Here is an 18,232-nt window from a genome sequence, read left to right on the forward strand (position 1 = left end):
CATTCAGCAACTCTGTGCTGTTTTCTTTAACCAATTGCAAGGCGTGACGTTGGAGAGTGAAAGTACCTGCATCCACGTTCCACCTGGCAGACGGGCCTGTCAGCAAACGACATAAAACACCTGGGTAGGACAAACAGCCGACCAAAACGGATTACTCACATTTTTTACTGCTGTCTGAATCAGAGTTTCACAATCTGAATTAGTCTTTTTGTCTTTTTGCTTTGGATTCGGGCCAATAGACTATAGGGACGGTTGAACTCCGGTGGGTTCATCTCTTTCTGTGGCACCTCCCGCATCCTGATGCTGACTTGCTACTCAGCTGCAGAAAGGCGGGTGTGTTTATTCCAATACAGTACCAGCAGATATAGTTAAAAAAGACACCCAGAAGCATGCACGTACAGTAGACACATGTCACAAGTGTGTAGGTGTCATACTGACTTACTTCTTTCTCACACAGAGACATCTTTTCACACACTTTACACCTAGAGAAGATCACTATCCTTAGGATTCATAGATCCTAATAGACATTCCTTGCAGTGCTCTGGATGAGATGTCAGAATTGATGGCATGCAGACCTTTATTACCTGGTATGGTGTGTGTAATTAGGTTAAATAGATGGGGTTGGACACGCATGGTAAAGGCTACATCTCTCACCCCGGCTGGATTTATTGGCCACGCTCCGCTCTCTGAGGTCTGCTCTAATGCACTCATTTGCATGAGGGCACATGTAGCTGATGTGTGTATTACTGTTACGTCAACTGCTAAGCACAATGACAAGGGCCGGCTTATGAATAGTTTGGTTCAGTGGTTGGCAACGGCCCGGCCCCGCCAACTGCCTATTAGCTATGATATGAAAGCCGCCTGGCAAGTGTTAGATTGATACTTGACACGTCGAACAATGCTCATTGTCATTATAATTACTATACGTTGAGTTTTAATTTCATGGTCGTCCATATTGCCAGCGTGATAGGGCTGTCTGTTACTTACATCTTCAGTAACAGCTGTCTATTCAGCCAGTGTATCCATCCGCCTTTCATATGTTCAACAGTCTCAGAAATAACGACTTCATAATGACTATAATCGCCTCAGATGTAATTATAATGTATAGCCATTGGTACAATTAAACTGTATTTTCTGAAGAAACATACCACTTTTTTTTCTTCCTCCAGATGTCCAATCAAGTGTAAATCACAGATAAACTAATAGCAGAGGACTATATGTGTTATGACCCGTATATTGAATAGACTTTAAAAGGAATCACTTTACACTAGTTACTCTGTCATTTGCTGGAGGGTCCATCCCATCTGTCTGTTAAGGACAAGCTGATAATGAAGTGTATTTGATGAAGTAAGTTGATAATGAGAACTAGCCGGCCAGCAGTAATGACAGTGTAGGAGTAGAGACAGTGGCAGTAGCCTGCAGTGGTGGATGTTACTGTTCAGACTTTTCTGACCTTCACAGATTCCAGTTTCCCCTCCAATACCCATCATCAGATTGAATCATTGAGGAGGCGTGTGTGCTGGTACTTGCGCGTTTGTGGAAGTGTGTGTGTGCGTGCAAATGTGCCAGGACGATCTCATTCACCAAGGTCTCCCCCTCCTAGTTTGGGGGGAACAAAAATAATCTTGCAAAGAGGGACGTTCACATTCACACGCATTCATGCACACAACCCGCCTCAGACTCCAAGGCCAGGCAATTGGCTTTGAGCAGCTGAACCATGTTACTCTACACACACACACAAACACACATACAGGCTCATACTCCCATTTCCTTGAACTTGGCTACTTGGCTGTGCATCAGGACGAGCTCAGTAAGCCCTCCACTGGGATGTGGGGTGCATAGCGAAGCAATTTGTCTAATATCTCCTGCATCCTCTCTCTCTCTTTCTGTCCATCCACCTGTCTTTATTTTTTATCTTGCATGCACATGCACTATTTCTTCCTCTCATTCTCTTTCACTCTCTTTTTATTCCCCTCCTTCCTCATACTCCACTACACGCACAGCACTTTCTCCCTGTTCCCCCCCCCCCCCCCCAACCCAAACCCCCCCTCAACCCTCCCAGGCTAGGAGACACCATAGAGGGGTCTGCTGAAGACAGGGCCCATTGACAGGCTAGAGTGGCAGTAACTTATTGTCTATTGATGGAGTGTGACAAATCATGTGGGAACGCAGGGGTGCATGGCAGTGAGAGCCAGGGTGTTGAGTACGTGAGTGTGCCTGCGTGTGTGCTTGCATCTCTGTGTGTGTGTGTGTGTGTGTGTGTGTCTGTGTCTGTGTCTCTGTGTGTGTGTGTGTGTGTGTGTGTGTCTGTGTGTCTGTGTGTCTGTGTGCCCGCATGCGTTTGTGCCTTTTTGTGTCTATGCCTGTGTGTGCGTGTGTTTGAGCGTAACGTCTTAGTGTGGGGCAGGGACATAGCCGGGACCCTTTACAGCTCATTTAGCCCAAATGGGGCCACCTGGGTGGTGAGGGAGCTCAACAGGGCGGCCCTGGCACTCTGGAGCCCTGCTGACAGCCCCCAAATATAGGGGCTCCGTCAGCCTATTAATCAACGCAGGCACTCTGACAAATCACCACAACTATGACCTAATGAGAGGGGGAGAGAGGAATGAGGGAAAGGAAAGAGGTAGAGACATAATAGAGGAGGTGGAGGGGGCACCGGAGTATATGGACGAAGGTGCAGGGGCTGTAAGCATGTAAGCTAAGAAGTGACAGAGAGAGCAGGGGCTTAATGAAAAGGAAATGAAAGAAGGAGTAGCCAGACATCGCAACTTGCATTGCGTACCATTGGGGGTGAGCCACAAGGTAATGAGAGGAGAATGCTAACACAGTTGTCATCCGTAGATAGTCCTCGGTTCTCTCCAGTCCTACTCACAACAAACCAATTGATTTGTTATGAAAGCCCAAATCATGCACTCCAAAATGTAACAAATTGGATTAGCAAGCACTCGCTCAGCCGCACCATCTCCGTCGCTGGAAAATAATTTAGACTACAAATACTTTCTCGACAACTTTTTTTTTTTGCAGATGCTTCAGAGCAAATTAGAGGTGAGAAGACAGTTTGAGTTTGAAAGCAAACAACATTGATGTATGTCTCCTTCTCTGGTTCCCACCCTGAGGTGAGCTAGCATCTAATCTCTCCACTACCAATCTCAGGTCCAAATCACATTAGCCGGGATCAGAGGTGAAACTGGAGCTTTTCAACAGCAGCCTGTTCTCACTAATGAACCCCCATGGCCATCCACTGCATATTACAGCCACACTGAGTGAGGGGGAGAAAGTTTTTGCAATAATCATTATGTAATTGCACCATGCCTGGGTTTCCATTGCCCTGACATTTTGAAAGCTCGATAGCAATATCTTTATGCTTCTCTATAGGGAATATGTTTGGAATGGCTGCACTGTATATGATTGATGGTTGTCTGAGGATAAGAAATCTATTTATTGTAATTATATAGTTCAGTGTCCATCAGAAGTTTACACTGTGAAATATTTGTTTATTTTCCATTCATTTTGTTTTGTGAACCTAGATTGACTTAACTGACATTGATTGTTTAAGTGACCCGACTGTTAAGTCACTTAATGAAGAGAATACAAGCCCAACACCGTTCTTTACAAAATCTGCATCGAAGACAGAACTCTTCTTTTTTTTTTGTAACCAATTAATATGCAGCCTACCACTGAACCCTGGAGTGAATATTCAAAAGCAGCACCTTCCTATTGACTTGTTCCTGTCCAGCCATGGGATCTATGTGATATACTAAGCCCAGCCTGTCTGCTCCATCGACTGGCCCAGGATGGAAGGCCCATAGAGAGGATGCACAACTGCATGCTCCTTCCATCCATTACCTAGTTGTGGTAACGCTGCAACAGCTACTGCTTCTGAGTGTGTTGAACAGAAAGCCACATCCACACCTTTGCGAGATGTGCTCACACAATCTGCTCCCAATTCCCGCTGACTGAGGCTCATTGATAAAGGTGCCATCCTGATGTGTGTGTGTGCGCGTGGATCCATCACTTCAGGATGCTTCACCAATTAATATGAAAGGCATCTGTTTGCCCAAGGTGACTAAAGTAACATACGTTCCCAATGAACTAGGGCCTCCGTGTTCTGCTTTGTGTTTTTTTGTGTACAGGAAGAATAAGATGCTGCTTTGGAATCAGCTGTTGGAGCTTTTGCTTTCTCAATCAGTGGTTTGTGAATATGATACAGTTTCAGGTGCTTTCTTTCTTTGCTTGCTTGCTTATTCAAACTAGCTCTTTTTATGTTGTCTTTAGTTGAATGATATAAACACTCGTGAATCAAAATCCACTGATTATAAGGATTAAATCCGTCTTCTGATCCCATGTACGGTGTGACAATTACTGTACCACCTCCTTCAGCAGCTGCAGCTACAGTACACCATGCTCCCTGAATGCAAAGTGATGATGAATGTATAGTGAGATGTATACTACTTATGACTAACTATATATATATATATATATATATATATATATATATATATATATATGTCAGTATATTGATGCCACTCTATTTGTGACTCTAATTCCTCGACATTTACTGTATTTGGGGAATAACATGAATCTGATTTATTTTCAAAATGAAATCCATCTTTGTCAGTGTAATGTTATTTCTCCTGGATTTTAATTAAGGCCTTTGTGAAGGTTCTGCCTCTGTCCTACTGTCTTAACTGCCCACTGATTTAATCTCATGGCAAATGTTCATTGAGTTGTGGGCAAGGTCACCGGAGACAGAATGCCAACTTTTTTAACAATTTTCTCTCAAAAGAGGACAAAATGACGGATGTGATCTGACATTTAGTGTTGATAATGGCAGGCTCAGCCAGTAAAGTAGCATGTTAGTGCCCCTCACCTCCCTTTATGACCTACTGTACAGCGCACTGGTACATTAATGTCAATAATGTGCTTAGCTTTTTCTGGCACATTAGTGCAACAAAGAAATGAAAGTGTGGGCCTGTACAGCACGAGGTTATAAAGTCTACTCGGCGTGTTATGCTTGCATTAGTTGTCTTTTGTGATATGAGTGCCTGCAACCAAATCATGAATGATGATGTTACCTCGCTCTTTTCATAGAATTTGACAATGTTTGTATTTTTGCTGTAAGAAATGTTACACTGCCAGAGGGCTATGTGTACGTGTGTGAGTGTGTGCATGTTTGCTCTCCTGAGTTGACAATAGACCTTTACAGCATCAAATCCCTACAAGGTGAGGCACAACTCAAAAACATCTTTTCATCGCCTTCCTTATCTTTTTCACACTGCTGTTGGCAGCAAGAAAGAGAAAGAAAAACTGAGAGCGGAAGCATTATAATTTTATTATAAGGACAGAGGGGGTAAAATAGAGCACACGCGATAAGGATCTGGAGATTAGGATGGAGCTGAACAATAAATTATGCAAAGTGTTTGAAAACACATACAGCTATAATTAAGTGCCATTTGATTTAAAATGAGGTGACAGCAAGGATTTATTTATCTCCTTAACCCCCTAAAACTGCCATTAGCATGGTAGAAAATGAACTGTTTGAACTGGTAAGAGAACAAGGCCCTGATCTGATAAACAATAATAGAGCACCCCCCAACCAAAAGCTGACACACACACACACACACACACCCACACACACACACACACATACATGCATACACACACACACACACATAGAAAGGTGAGATCAATGTCTGCATGGACTAATCAGTTCATTGCAGGCCCTGCAAAACCACGGGAGCCCTTTGCTAATAATGTCATTATGAATGGAGCCTGAACACTGCTGTGTTTACAGTATGGCCCTGAGTGAGGATTTCCACACCAACTGGTGTCAGTCGGTGTCCATAATTTCCCTTTGCAATTATTGACAGTAATTGTTATTGCTCAAATTAAAGCATTGTATTTAATGAGTTAGGTACAGGGTGTAGGAACAAAGTGCTTCACAAACTAGCCTTATCTCTGCCGGTGTTTTACATGTGTGGTGGAAGAGAAAGTCCATAAATATGTGGCAGTTAGCACTAACTCGTATGCGTGTTTGGCCACTACCTCAGCCCCCGAAGAAGATGTTTTTTTCAGTTTAGAGCTCGATAATATTAAAGATTCAGTGTGTAGGATTTATTTTAGGGGGATTTTTTGGTAGAAAGTGGACGGGAGCTCCAGGGTCCGTCCGGTACCTCCACCATATTTGCTGTCTATTCTTTCACTATACAAATGTTAACTCTCGCTCTCTGTACTGACAAGTCCACTCTGCGCTGGAGGTTTGAGGTTTCTTTGCCGGTGTTGTGTCGAAGATGTATTAGGCAGCCATTGACTTTCATTCAAATCCATTCATTCATTCCATTCATTGAGCCATTCAAATGTGTGATGTACCTAATCTATCTTTTAGGGGATTGCACAGACATCTCCACTTTGAGTAAAGGAATGTGACAACATCTTTCTACTAACAAACTTCGCACGGCTACAAGTCAGTATAGTCAAGGTCAAACATTTTAAGGGACATAAATATAAGAAAAACACTTTTTTTAGGGAATCTTTAAGATAAATTCCTACCTGTGATACAACCAAATCAGAAGGATGTATCTATGCAGTTACATTATAGCATGCATACATTACATGTCTGTGAATGGTCAGACAGTTTGCCTGTGAAACAGTAAGACTCGATTGAGTGTTGATACTGCACCTGATGAAACGTCATGTGTAATCAAAGCTCTGAATTATTTATATATATATATAGTTTTATGTCCCAAAAACGCAACTATTGCATGTTGTGTCATAGCTGTGACATTGTGTCTTTAGAATTAACTTGTGACATCAACCTTGATGTAGTCTTTGTTTTGTGACGGGGTTCCAGTAACCTGAATTTTATTCCAACATATCTTCTTGTTCTTCCGCTCGATCTCTCGCCGTACTAGCAACTTACCCAACTAAGCCACTACATACTCCATAAAAAAGTAGAATATGCTGAAATATGCAATTTATTCATAGTGGCTATGGAAATGATATATAGAAGTTTTGCCAGATCAATGTCTAACAGTGAGGCCTTTGTCTGAGAGCAAGTCGCAGTTTCTCAACCCTCAGCGCTCCTTAGTAGATTTCACAGTTTATATTATGCACAAATGACAAAGAGAAAGTACTGAATAAGTAATAGGCTATTTCCTGGTAGCACATTGAGGTGAAATCACAACGAACATCTTTTTTTTTTCCTCTGTATGCTGTTCAGTGGGGAGATTGCATGAGTGAATGCTTGTTCTCAGTGTTTGTGCATGTGTGTGTGTGTGTGTGAGGAGGGCGAAATCTAAAGCTACTGACTGTTTATCTGAATCAGCTTTGTTCATTAATTCATGGGTGATATTTTATGCATTTGGTGACAAAGTTTAAAAGAGTAGACCCAAATGCAGACGCAAGACACTGAGGGAGATGTTATGATAGGGTTATCATTAGGTTATGCGAGGCTATTGTTCTCTAAAGGAAGAAGTTGGAGGGGGCTGGTGAGTTAAAGGTTCAAGTGGATTACAGAGAAAGGCTGATGAAGGCAGCAAGTAATCGTAGGCTGGAGACAGTTGGATGCCGGGTGGTGGTTGACTGCAGGGGAAGGCAGAAGACGGAAAAGAAGGTGGTTCTTTGTAGGCAACTGGTGGACCAAGGCTGAACAGAGTTTGCAGGTTAAAACCAAACTCTCAAATTATTCAGGAACAAATCACGGTGAAATTATCATGGGAAACTTGATGAACTGATGAGCCTTTAATGGACTAGAACCATTACTATAAGCTGAGGAGTTATCAGGGAAACTGTTGGGACTAAGGCAATCCATAAAGATTCAGGAGCTGGCATGTGGTGCAGAAAACATAATCCATAATATTTCATATTTGACGGATTCGGTACAGGACCTGTCGGGGTTTTGTTTGAAGCTTTGTCTCAGTATCTTTTCAGGTTGTGTATGAGATTATGTTTGTAGTCACATTTATTTGTGTGTGTGCATTTATCATTGTCTAAAGTAAGAGTCCTTCATTCCTTCTCCTCTTTTTTCTGTCTTCGTCCTGCTACTCCCCCCCCCCCCCCCCCCCCCCATCCCCCCACACACACATCGTTCTGTCTCTCTGTTGCTCATGGGGGAAGACAGATTGCCTCGGCTGAGATTTTTGATCCCAGAGACCTGCAGGCACACAGCAGCCGTTAACAGGGACCTGCCTACCTGCCTGCCTGCGAGGCTGAATGACGGCCCAACTAACTTAGCCTCCCCTCGTTACTGCGGTAACATACAAGGAAGAGGGTGGTCATGAGGCATACAGTGTAGATAATATTAGGCTGTCATGCTCAGATATACATGCGTCTGTTTTCAAAGGTATCATTTTAGTCCTGTCAAAAGATCAGAGTGTATCATCAGAAATGCAATATGGAAACACGTAGCTGCTGATCAGATGGGATAAAAAGGTTCAGAGTTATTTTGGGATTGCCTTTTGGTTCCTTTTTTGGAAATAATTGTTGTGTCCCATGTGTGGGGAGTTTGAGAAGCGGTGTCAGACAGTCGTCAGACAAATACAGGACACGGCTGAGAGGTGCCAAGGTGGTTGACTTCCCTTAATGAAGGGCCTTGCTTTACAGTAGCTCAAGTGAGAGAGGTCACACACACACACACACACACACACACACACACACACACACACACACACACACACACACACACACATTTCTCCATGTCACAACCTGCTCGTGGGTGCTGTTTCAGTGAAAGGTGCCAGCCTGCTCAGCCAAGCTCCTAACAAGAGCCAAACAGTCGTGAGACTGAGGAGTAAGAACAGAAAGGTGAAGTGGGGTGGGGAAGGGGGGTGAGGATGGGAGATAAGAGGAGCAGAGAGCTGTCAACCTCCCGGGACATGTGCAGAACTCAGTGTGTATGTGGAGCAGTCAGCTACTGCGCTGCACTGACCAGCAGACATTGGCTGTGTAGACTTGGCAGGTGTTTGGTTATTTGCTGTTGTCTGCATGTAATAATACATTCACAAACAGCAAGGATTCTAAATTGGACCTCACCTTGTCAAACACAAACAAGGCCCCTCACCTTTTTCTCCCCGGAGCAATACATGATAGATCTTTCTCACAGAAGCGCAGCGAGCCTATTTGAGGAATGTACCAAACTGTGTCCAATAGACTAGTACTCACAGTCACACTACGGTGGACAAGCAGCCTAATGATGTCTGAAATACCGGCACAACTGCTATGATATGCTGTGATAATTGCTACCCTCCTGTCCACAGTACAAATAAATGTGGAATCGGTGGGCAAACACATTAATATGGAAATGTCTACATTAATTTGGAGCATGGTCTAAATTATTCAGTAATTAAGCCACTGCAAATTTACACAAACTTTCCCCCTGGATGACTAGGGAGAATAGTGAGGAGCTAGAAATAGCCATGCAGAGGGATTTGAAATATGTGTTTGCATGGTGTGAATGCATAGTCATATCAGTCAGTGAATTCAACCACAGCTTTCAATATGGGGGCCATAAGGGCTCTCATGTGAAATCGCACGGCCATTGATATATTACTTGGCTACCTTAGCTTTACTAACTGAGAACTAATATCAGCTAACATTAACATTAGCCTACATTGAGTTTCAACTTCGCACTGCAGATGCCAAATATGACCTGCCAAAATGCAGTTGTGAATAATGAAATTGCAGCAGCCAAATGAAAATATATATTCAATTTGAATAATTTAGAGATTCAGAAATACTCCTGCTCCCACAAGTGTCCAGCACACTGTACAATGAGTACATTACTCAAACGGTATGAGCCAAATCAACAGGATACTGAGACATTAGTGAAGTACACCTACCTTAGAGCGTAACTTTATAGTTGAAATATATAACATTATATCTCCAGTCCTCTCCCTCTGTGTTTGAATTCCTCAGCATTAGGGTGTGTGTGTGTGTGCGTGTGTGTGTGTGTGTGTGTGTGTGTGGTGTATTTGAGGAAAAAGGCCCTTTGTGTCGTCTGATGTGCTGGACTTATCATTGCATGGATTTGGAGTTTAAACCACAGTGTGTTTGAAGTTTTGTGATTGTGTGTCCCTCCGTGTGTGTGTGTGTGTGTGTGTATATATATATGCATGCCCCTGAGCCTGGGTGTGTGTATGTGTGTGTCTGCGCCAAAGCACGTACAAGCGTGTCAACTTGTGTAACTGTGGTTGTCCTTTCAAAGGGCCTTCACAGATCTGTCCGGGGCCCTTTGATCAGGCGTTCTATGACTCGCCTGCTCTCGACGGCCCTCGAGATAGGAGGGTGCGTGCTGGGTGGGAGACGAGGCTGGTTGGACATGGATGAGACTGTGGATTTTACCCACACGCACACACAAACGTATAAACATTAACACACAAACACACACATAATTTGGAGATAAGATGGCTGAAGTGTACAATAGTGGGAGCTTCACTCAAATGTGATACAATGAGACTCTGAAAAGACGTAAAGAACATATTATCGGACAATGCAGATGTGTGTGTGTGTGTGTGTGTGTGTGTGTGTGTGTGTGTGTGTGTGTGTGTGTGTGTGTGTGTGTGTGTGTGTGTCTGTGCCTGTCTAAGTCAAAATGTCATCACAAGATTAGAAAATACTTCAAAGAATCAGCCTCTGTAAAGGGCTAGTCTTGGTTTAGTTACATTTGAAAGGGTTAAGGTTAGTGTAAGTCATCCTCTATATCTGTATGTATCTGTATGCTTTTGCATTTGTCTATATTGAACACAGCAGCTGTACAGTAAACTACTGGTTCATGTTTACTTTGAAACAGATTTGCTGTGATATCGCATATTTTTGTCCTCTGCTGATTAAGTGTGTGTCTTGTAGCTTTTGAGAGGACATCAGTTTGGATTGAGATGGATCTCAGGTAGGGTCTAATACTGAGTGGCATCACCGCACCACACGGACATACTGTAGACCTGACACTGAATTGATCTGACAATAGAATGGATCAGACTAGCCGCTAGTAAGTCAGAAGGTAGAGCATAATCCCCTCTGTCAAGTCTCTGTCTCGTCAATATTCAAATCCAGCCGGCTGTCCAATGGCTGTCAGTTACAATCTTCCTCTGGCTCATGGCCTAGCACAGGCACATATCCAAATTGAATTGGAAGTTTGCTTCTCAATGGAAATTGAGTCTAAGAGATGACCCACCTGCCCTGTATTGTGAATTTGTCAGTTACCCCAACTGGACTAAATTCAAATGTACAATATCTATTCCCAACTTATCTTTGTTCCTTTTTTTTTTTTTTCTGTCTCCCTATACGGCTTCTCGTTTTTCTTTTAGTTTGACGTATAACCGCCCTCTGTCGACCTCTACTCACCATGAGTTTAAAACATTTTCTCTACTTTATTTCAAGGAACCATGTAGATTAAGATCAAATTTGGAAAGATTTGTATCACCAATTGTGACTTTGCAGCTTTCTCTGGGGGAGACTGCTCACTCTGTGCTGTCTAGAAGCTAGATTTTTTCAAAACTTGCAAGTTTTGATACATCCTTGCTCATCTTTCTTTTCAGAGACGTAGGGTGAATCTGAGTGTCTTGGTTAGTGAGGGACTCTCTTGTCAGTTGCAAACCCATTCTGTGATGTGAACTGCTGAGAAGGGTTTATTTCTTACAGAAAATCTAATTCATCTTTCACCAGAATCCCAGGTTCTAACCCCAAATGAGATGGTTGAAGAAGTGACGACCAGTCAAAATGATATCCATTCACTCAAAGTAACATGACTCCAAAGGTCTAAAAACTGAAAGTGGTTCTCACAACGGTGAAAATGATAGGGGACATTTAACCATAGTCTCTCTCTTTCTCTCTCCATCTTTCTCTCTTGTTCAGTCCCTCTCTTCCTACTAGTCTGACACATGTCGCCCTGGCATGCATGGAAAGGCCTGACCTTTGGAAAGTTTAGCACTTTAAATATTTAGGCTTGGGTTATGATGGATCCTCCAGGCCCTGCGGCAATGTGCGAAGCCTCTGATTAGGGCTGCTGTCAGAGTCATTTAGCCGAGAGTCTGGCTGTCGGTGGCGCTCTCTGTTTGACAGGCGAGCCTTTTAAACAAACAGCGGTCCCAGTGGCAGAGCAGGCAGGGCACCCAGCGCAGTACAAACACCCAACACTCTGAGAGAAACCACTCAGCCCACTGACAGCTGCGGAGGAAACCACTGGCCATTGTCTCTCATGATCTTTCAGGCACTTTGTCTTTCTGCTCACTCGCTTTCTTTCACATAGTCTATACTTGTCCCTCTTGCCTGTTTTTCTTGTCGCCGTTCCTTTGTTTTCTTTTCCCCTCTTCATGAAGATATTTTTCCTTCATCAGAGTTCACGTCTCCTTTTTGTTATCCTCTGTGTCTGTGCCGAGCCGCTGACGTCGAACATCAAAGTTTCATCTGTGCTGTGTGTTGAGTAAGATTTAGTAAGCAAGTTGATTGCCGGATGATCTCTGAGCGGGGCTTATGCTCTTAATTTGTCAAACATCACTGCTTATTATCAGCCGAAAATCAGGATAGATGCTCTCTGTCTCGTGCCTGCGTCGTCCCATGATTAGGACAGCTTACATTGATGTTCACGTTGAAATACATCTGAGCCAGCCTTTTCATCTCACTCTGAGACAATCTCCCGTGGCATCAATCCTGTAAATATATGAGTCTTAATATGTGTGTCCTATTCTGTATGCAGAGGAAGAGCCAAGTCAGCAGCTCCAGTATTAATGCATGAGAAATGAGCAGAGCCCATAAGAATTAAAGGGTAAGACTCCCCTTATTAAGATGTAAATTCCGGGGGAAAACTTGCCGAAATGAGGATACAGGGAAGTTATTGTCAACTTTAGCCTACTTATGCATTTCTAAGAGGCATTGTTGTGTTACAGCTGTTGAATTAGATACACACAGCAAAGCACCTTGTGTATTTTTTCGGCTCATTTTCAGCACAAGATCAACCAATCTCAACGAATATGCAACCTATACTTTACGGAACAATTTACACTTTTGGTCACATTATCTAGTGACAGTATACATGGCAACTATCGTGGTAATTCAATCTCTGTTTGTGTGTGCTCCTTCTTCTTTTTCTCCCTCTCTACCTCTTTCTCATTTCAAATTTGCACTTAACACCTTCCTGGGGAAAGGCTTCTCATTCATCAACGGTGTTTGTCCCAGTGACAAGCAGGGCGCCTCCTGCATATCAATATCAGCTAAGACAATGCTGAGCCTGTAACCTTCAGCTAAATGTCATTCTGCTTAATCCTATTTGAAAATTAAACATTGAAAAACCTTTAGCGTACCTTCCTGTCTTCCTTCCTCTCTCGCTCCCTCCTTTATTGGCCGCTGTTCCTATAGCTGTCTGCTCTCCCTCACTCCTTCCTGCTCTTGTTTTGCACACTGGGTGACATTTGTATTGTCTTGTTTGTGTGAGTGTTTGTATCCCATAATGGTTATTTAGTAGAACTGATTTTAATTTTATGTCACTGAAAAAATAATATAGGGGCAATTTGTCTGCCCCTAGTAGTCATCTACATTATTCATCTGCACAAAGACAGCAGTCATCAAAGAGGCAGACTTAACTACTTCTCCCTTTGTTCTGTCTTTTTGGAGACAGTCTACTCACTCTGTGATGGATGTAAAGAAAGAGATCCATCCTGACACAAAAATTACCCAGAGAAACAGAGAAACTAGTGGCCAAAGTTGTATGTGGAAGGAGACCACAGTCACATGAGAGGAAACCTCTTTGTCAAAGCTGCATATTTACATAAACAGATCCTCCCCTTACAGACGGTAATTACTGCACTGACAGTAGTTGGGAAGCAGATGAAGAGGATGTCGGATTCATCCACGTACACGCTATGACAGAGGCCAAAACTTCATCAAAGTGCTCTTGCATTGAGAGGCCCGCTTCTTAGTATGCACGAAACATATGCGTGATCTACTTGGTGTTTTACCCCCCTCTACACACATGTACGCCTCACACAGACACACTGAGCACAACTATAATGTACATGTTTGAAGAAACTGTGAGGAATCAGAGGGGAGGGAGGGCGGGATAAAAGGACACGTGGAGATTGCAATGAAAATGCAATCATTTGCAGTCGGACAGATATAATTCTCCTTTGGAGGGAATGTGATGCGGCAGCTCAAAGACAGCCTTCAGCCAGCTCTACATATGGATTTGATTGACCACAGTTGCTCGTCAAGAGATTCCATTGAAATACTCAGAGTGAATAGCAACGTGCCGACCCTTGATTATCATATTGAAGCCCTCCATTCACTCTGGAGCTCAAATAATTAGAAAATGTTATGGAGAGACGTACTGTAGAAGCGGAGAAGCAACAAGATGTGAGGAGTAATTTTTCTTTCTATCCTAAAAATTAGTCACAAGCACATGGTTGGTATGAAGTTGTTATACAAGCTAAGACTAAGACTAAGCCACAGTGAGCAGGAGATTTACAGAAAGGAGACGACACATAGAGACGTACAGAGAGCCACATTCTCTTTTCTTTCACTTTCTTTCTGTCTTAATGTTCCCTAGAACATCCCATAAATCTTCACTCTGTTTGTGTGGATGTTTGCAAGTCTGTAAGTGTGCTTGCGTGAGTGCAAAACTGTGAGTCTAATAGTGTATCACAGCGGCAGAGACTACTGACCCACACAGTATAAAAGAAGAAAGGAACTCCCATGTGAGAAGTTAAAGGTGGCTTGTCGAGCCCCGGAGAGTTTCACTCTGTGGTGTGTGTGTGTGTGTGACAGAACAGACAACTGGTTACTCCACACTGTATTTTTTTACAACAATACAAATAATGGGGAGATACAGGTACATCATCTTCATACACCTAAACATAAATTGTAAAGGATTTGGTACTACTTGGTATTAAAACAGCTTCTGTTCTGTCTCTCTATGCTTTCCAGGTGGGAGATGCAGGAGGATGCAGAGCTGGAAGAAGGAGAGAAATTCATCGTAGAAGAACTTCAGAAAGCCTATTTTGTTTGCTGCTGCAGCCCAGGACCTGCAGGACCCTCCCGAAGCTGATGAGACACTGGCAGAGCAGACCCAGGGGGAAACACAACAATACGATAAAAGTGCTGCCCAATAACAGTCCATGCAGTTGGAATTTTTTATCATATTGTAAATGTTTGCTTGTAACACTCACTTGCAGCTCTCAAGGTAGTAGAATGTTTGTGTGTGTGTGTGTGTGTGTAATTGGGTTTGTGCATGCACTGTGTGCAGCGAGTTTGCATATATGTGTGCATGAAAACATGAGTGAGAGAGCGGACAAGAAACTGTGGAACAACAACAAGAAGAGTGAGGGAGATGTTGGCTCCCTCTTTATGCACACGTCTCAGACAAACTCTCTTTCTGTGCGGCATCAGACGCATTTCATCTTTTTGGAGCACACCTCCAGAAATCAGTTCTGGGAAATGGAGAGCCTGGATTTGTTTGCCTGGGACACGATGGGACTGTGTGATCATTGTCGGTAGTTGAAGTTTTTTTTCGACACAGCGAGTGTAAAGACATTGGTGTCAGCATACTTTCTCCTGGTTCCTAAAAGCAAACATCAAATATTACGGTTGGGAAGCAAGATGATGTATGTTTAGATTACAGTGTGTCCCAAAAATCTGCCCCACTATGTAATATCAGTCAGGATTTTTGTGCAAACTGAGAAAACATTTATTTTATGTGTAATACGATTGCTCGGTGTATATTTTTTTCCAAATGTGTCCATATTTTGTTATTTATGAGATGGAGAATGTTTTAGAATTAAACATGAAAATAAAATCATATTCTTTCTTCACAATTGAACAGGCTTCTTCTGTCATATGATCAATTCGTGTGATCTCGGTGCAGTCAATAATTGATGATGATTTATGACTATGAAGTTACCATTAATTTTTGAATACATACATCAGATGTTCAAATAAGGATTGAACACAAATGATGCTCTTTTCATCAACAAGAAGATAATTTCAGCTCACAAAGGCTACTGTACACCCTGTGCAATTCCTTTGAGAGAGAGGGAAAACGCTTCCTGCTCCAGAGAGAGAGATGCTCCTTTCCTTAACTAGATTTTTAATGCAAATGTAGCAAGATTGCGATTGCCAAACCACTTAGAGAATACAAAAGACAACAAAATGTTCAGCATCTGAATGTTGCCTGTGAATCCGAACAAAGGCTTAAAAGGCAACAAAGCACCGTTGGTCTTTGTAAATGCACTGCATTTGACATAACAATAAAACCATTTTATTTTGGTGTTACAAGAAAAAAAAAAAGTATTTGGCTAGCCAAACTGTTCTTGTGAGATAACTGAAAGAAACGCTTTGATCTCTTTTCTTTTTCTCCGTCGCCATCCCTCCTAGAGTAAGTTCCTGTAAGGTTATCCATTTGTATTTCCATTGGGTGAGGTTCAGAAGACAACTGTCAGAAAGGCTGACAGTATAATTCACAACAAATCATTACAAAGAATGATTCATCACAAAGAATAAACTGAATATTCTATTATACAGTATTCATTCGGGGATTATCAAACCTACATAAACATTTTAGAATCCCGGAGCTCATCATGACATATTTATGCAGGATAAACAGTGGCAGCATTTTAACTCCTCTGATTTCCATTTCAATTGATTACCCTCAGTATATTAGTGCATTATCCACAGCAAACTCTCACAGCAGAAACATGTTGGTTTTATTTGTATGTTCATCTATTGAGTACAACAAGCTTTGTGTCGGCATGTAGTGAGCCAACATGGTAGCATTACAGGAAGACGATCCTTCTGCTGGAGCGCCCTGGTTTCACTTCAATTTCCATATCATGTCCCAATTCCTTATTATTTGAAGTTACAAACAAGTCATAATGCATTTGTCCCTAAATGTATTTTTTAATTCAAAATACACCAAGGAAACAATTGTGAATATTCTATATCAGACTAGAAAGATACAGCAGCGCAGACCTCCGCCAAGGCCATGCGCTATTTTATAATGTTAACAAAGTGAAAAAACATTTCTGTACCCGCCCCGTGCTGTGGATCCTCTCCAATATTTGATGGGTTCTTCCTTGACCAATGCTACACCCTTCCATAAAGTTTCTTGACAATCGGACCAGTAGGTTTTCCATAATCCTGCTCACAAACATACATACTAACCGAACACGCGGCAGCACAGGGCTTGAGTCCTGATCCGTGACCTTCTGCTGCACGTCATCACCTCTCTTTCCTATTTTCCTGATCTTCAGCTATACTATCATTGGGGCAAAAAAAACAAAACCCAAACAAACAATCTTTAAAAAAAAAAACACATCTAGTCTTACTTCGCTTCAAGTGGGCCTACAGTTTGAATGTAGGCCAACCAAGATTTAGCTGCTCCAAGTGAATTGAGCAGTTGTTGTTTTTGTGAGTCTTTTTTAAAATAGTCAAATCATGTCTGAAGTAATCAAACTAGGTTTTAGTTACAAGACGTCCAAGTCATATGCCTCGAGTCAACACCTCTGCTCTCAGGTGCTGCATTGAATTGACTGCATCTCCCTTATCTTGTCAATCTCAGTGGATTTCAATGCCACAATATCTCATCTCTGTTTCTTATTTGGGTCTCCCCTCACAGCATTTCTAGTGCTCTGCTTAAGGAAACAGGGTAGCTCAGCTCCCTTGAGAAACAGCTTCAAGTTCTAGAGGCCGTCCGGAAGTAGGGCATCCAGCTTTAGTTTAACCAGGAGGCTATTTTTGTGAGTAAAAAAACACACCATAAAGTACAGTTGCAAGGTCATGATACAGGTGAGCAGGGTATGGCACGTGGTTTTTGGTATATGTAAGTCACCTGTGGCATCAGTGAGTCTGGCAGGTCTAGTTTCAAGCATGATACCAATGAAAACATGTTTTTTCTTTCCCTTTTAAAGAAACTTGAGCTGATTTCACTCTGAAAGTGCAGTGAGAAGAGTTCTGAACACTTCCACAACAACAGCTTTCCCCAAGAGAAAACTGATGTCCTTGTGCCAGAGGTGGAGAATCAGTCCTCCTGCCAGTCTGATATAATCAATGTTATTATTATGTTCAAACAAAGGAAGTTATAAATGTTCCCTATTTGAAGGATTCACATCAAGTTCATGTTTTTTGCCATTCAAGTCTTCAAGGTATGTCCAGGTGAGAGAGAAACCGGTGTGTGCCTGCTTATATCCTATTCATCTGAAATATGAAATAACTTTATATGCTTTTAGCTTCCTACCTCTCCTGCACAAGCGCT

At 42.4% G+C, this 18,232-nt stretch overlaps 1 protein-coding gene across 1 annotated transcript in view; it reads left to right on the forward strand.

Moving 5' to 3' along the window:
- The window catches only part of kiaa0825 (KIAA0825 ortholog), a 109,231-nt gene extending 93,441 nt beyond the window's left edge, over nucleotides 1-15,790 (forward strand). The window contains 2 exon segments of the mRNA XM_029440106.1: nucleotides 14,911-15,016; nucleotides 15,018-15,790. Coding sequence (XP_029295966.1) covers nucleotides 14,911-15,016; nucleotides 15,018-15,095 — 184 coding nt within the window. The 3' untranslated portion in view covers nucleotides 15,096-15,790.
- The last annotated feature ends 2,442 nt before the right edge of the window (nucleotides 15,791-18,232 follow it).

The sequence above is a fragment of the Cottoperca gobio genome, chromosome 9 (assembly GCF_900634415.1).
Source record: "Cottoperca gobio chromosome 9, fCotGob3.1, whole genome shotgun sequence".
Taxonomy (NCBI): domain Eukaryota; kingdom Metazoa; phylum Chordata; class Actinopteri; order Perciformes; family Bovichtidae; genus Cottoperca; species Cottoperca gobio.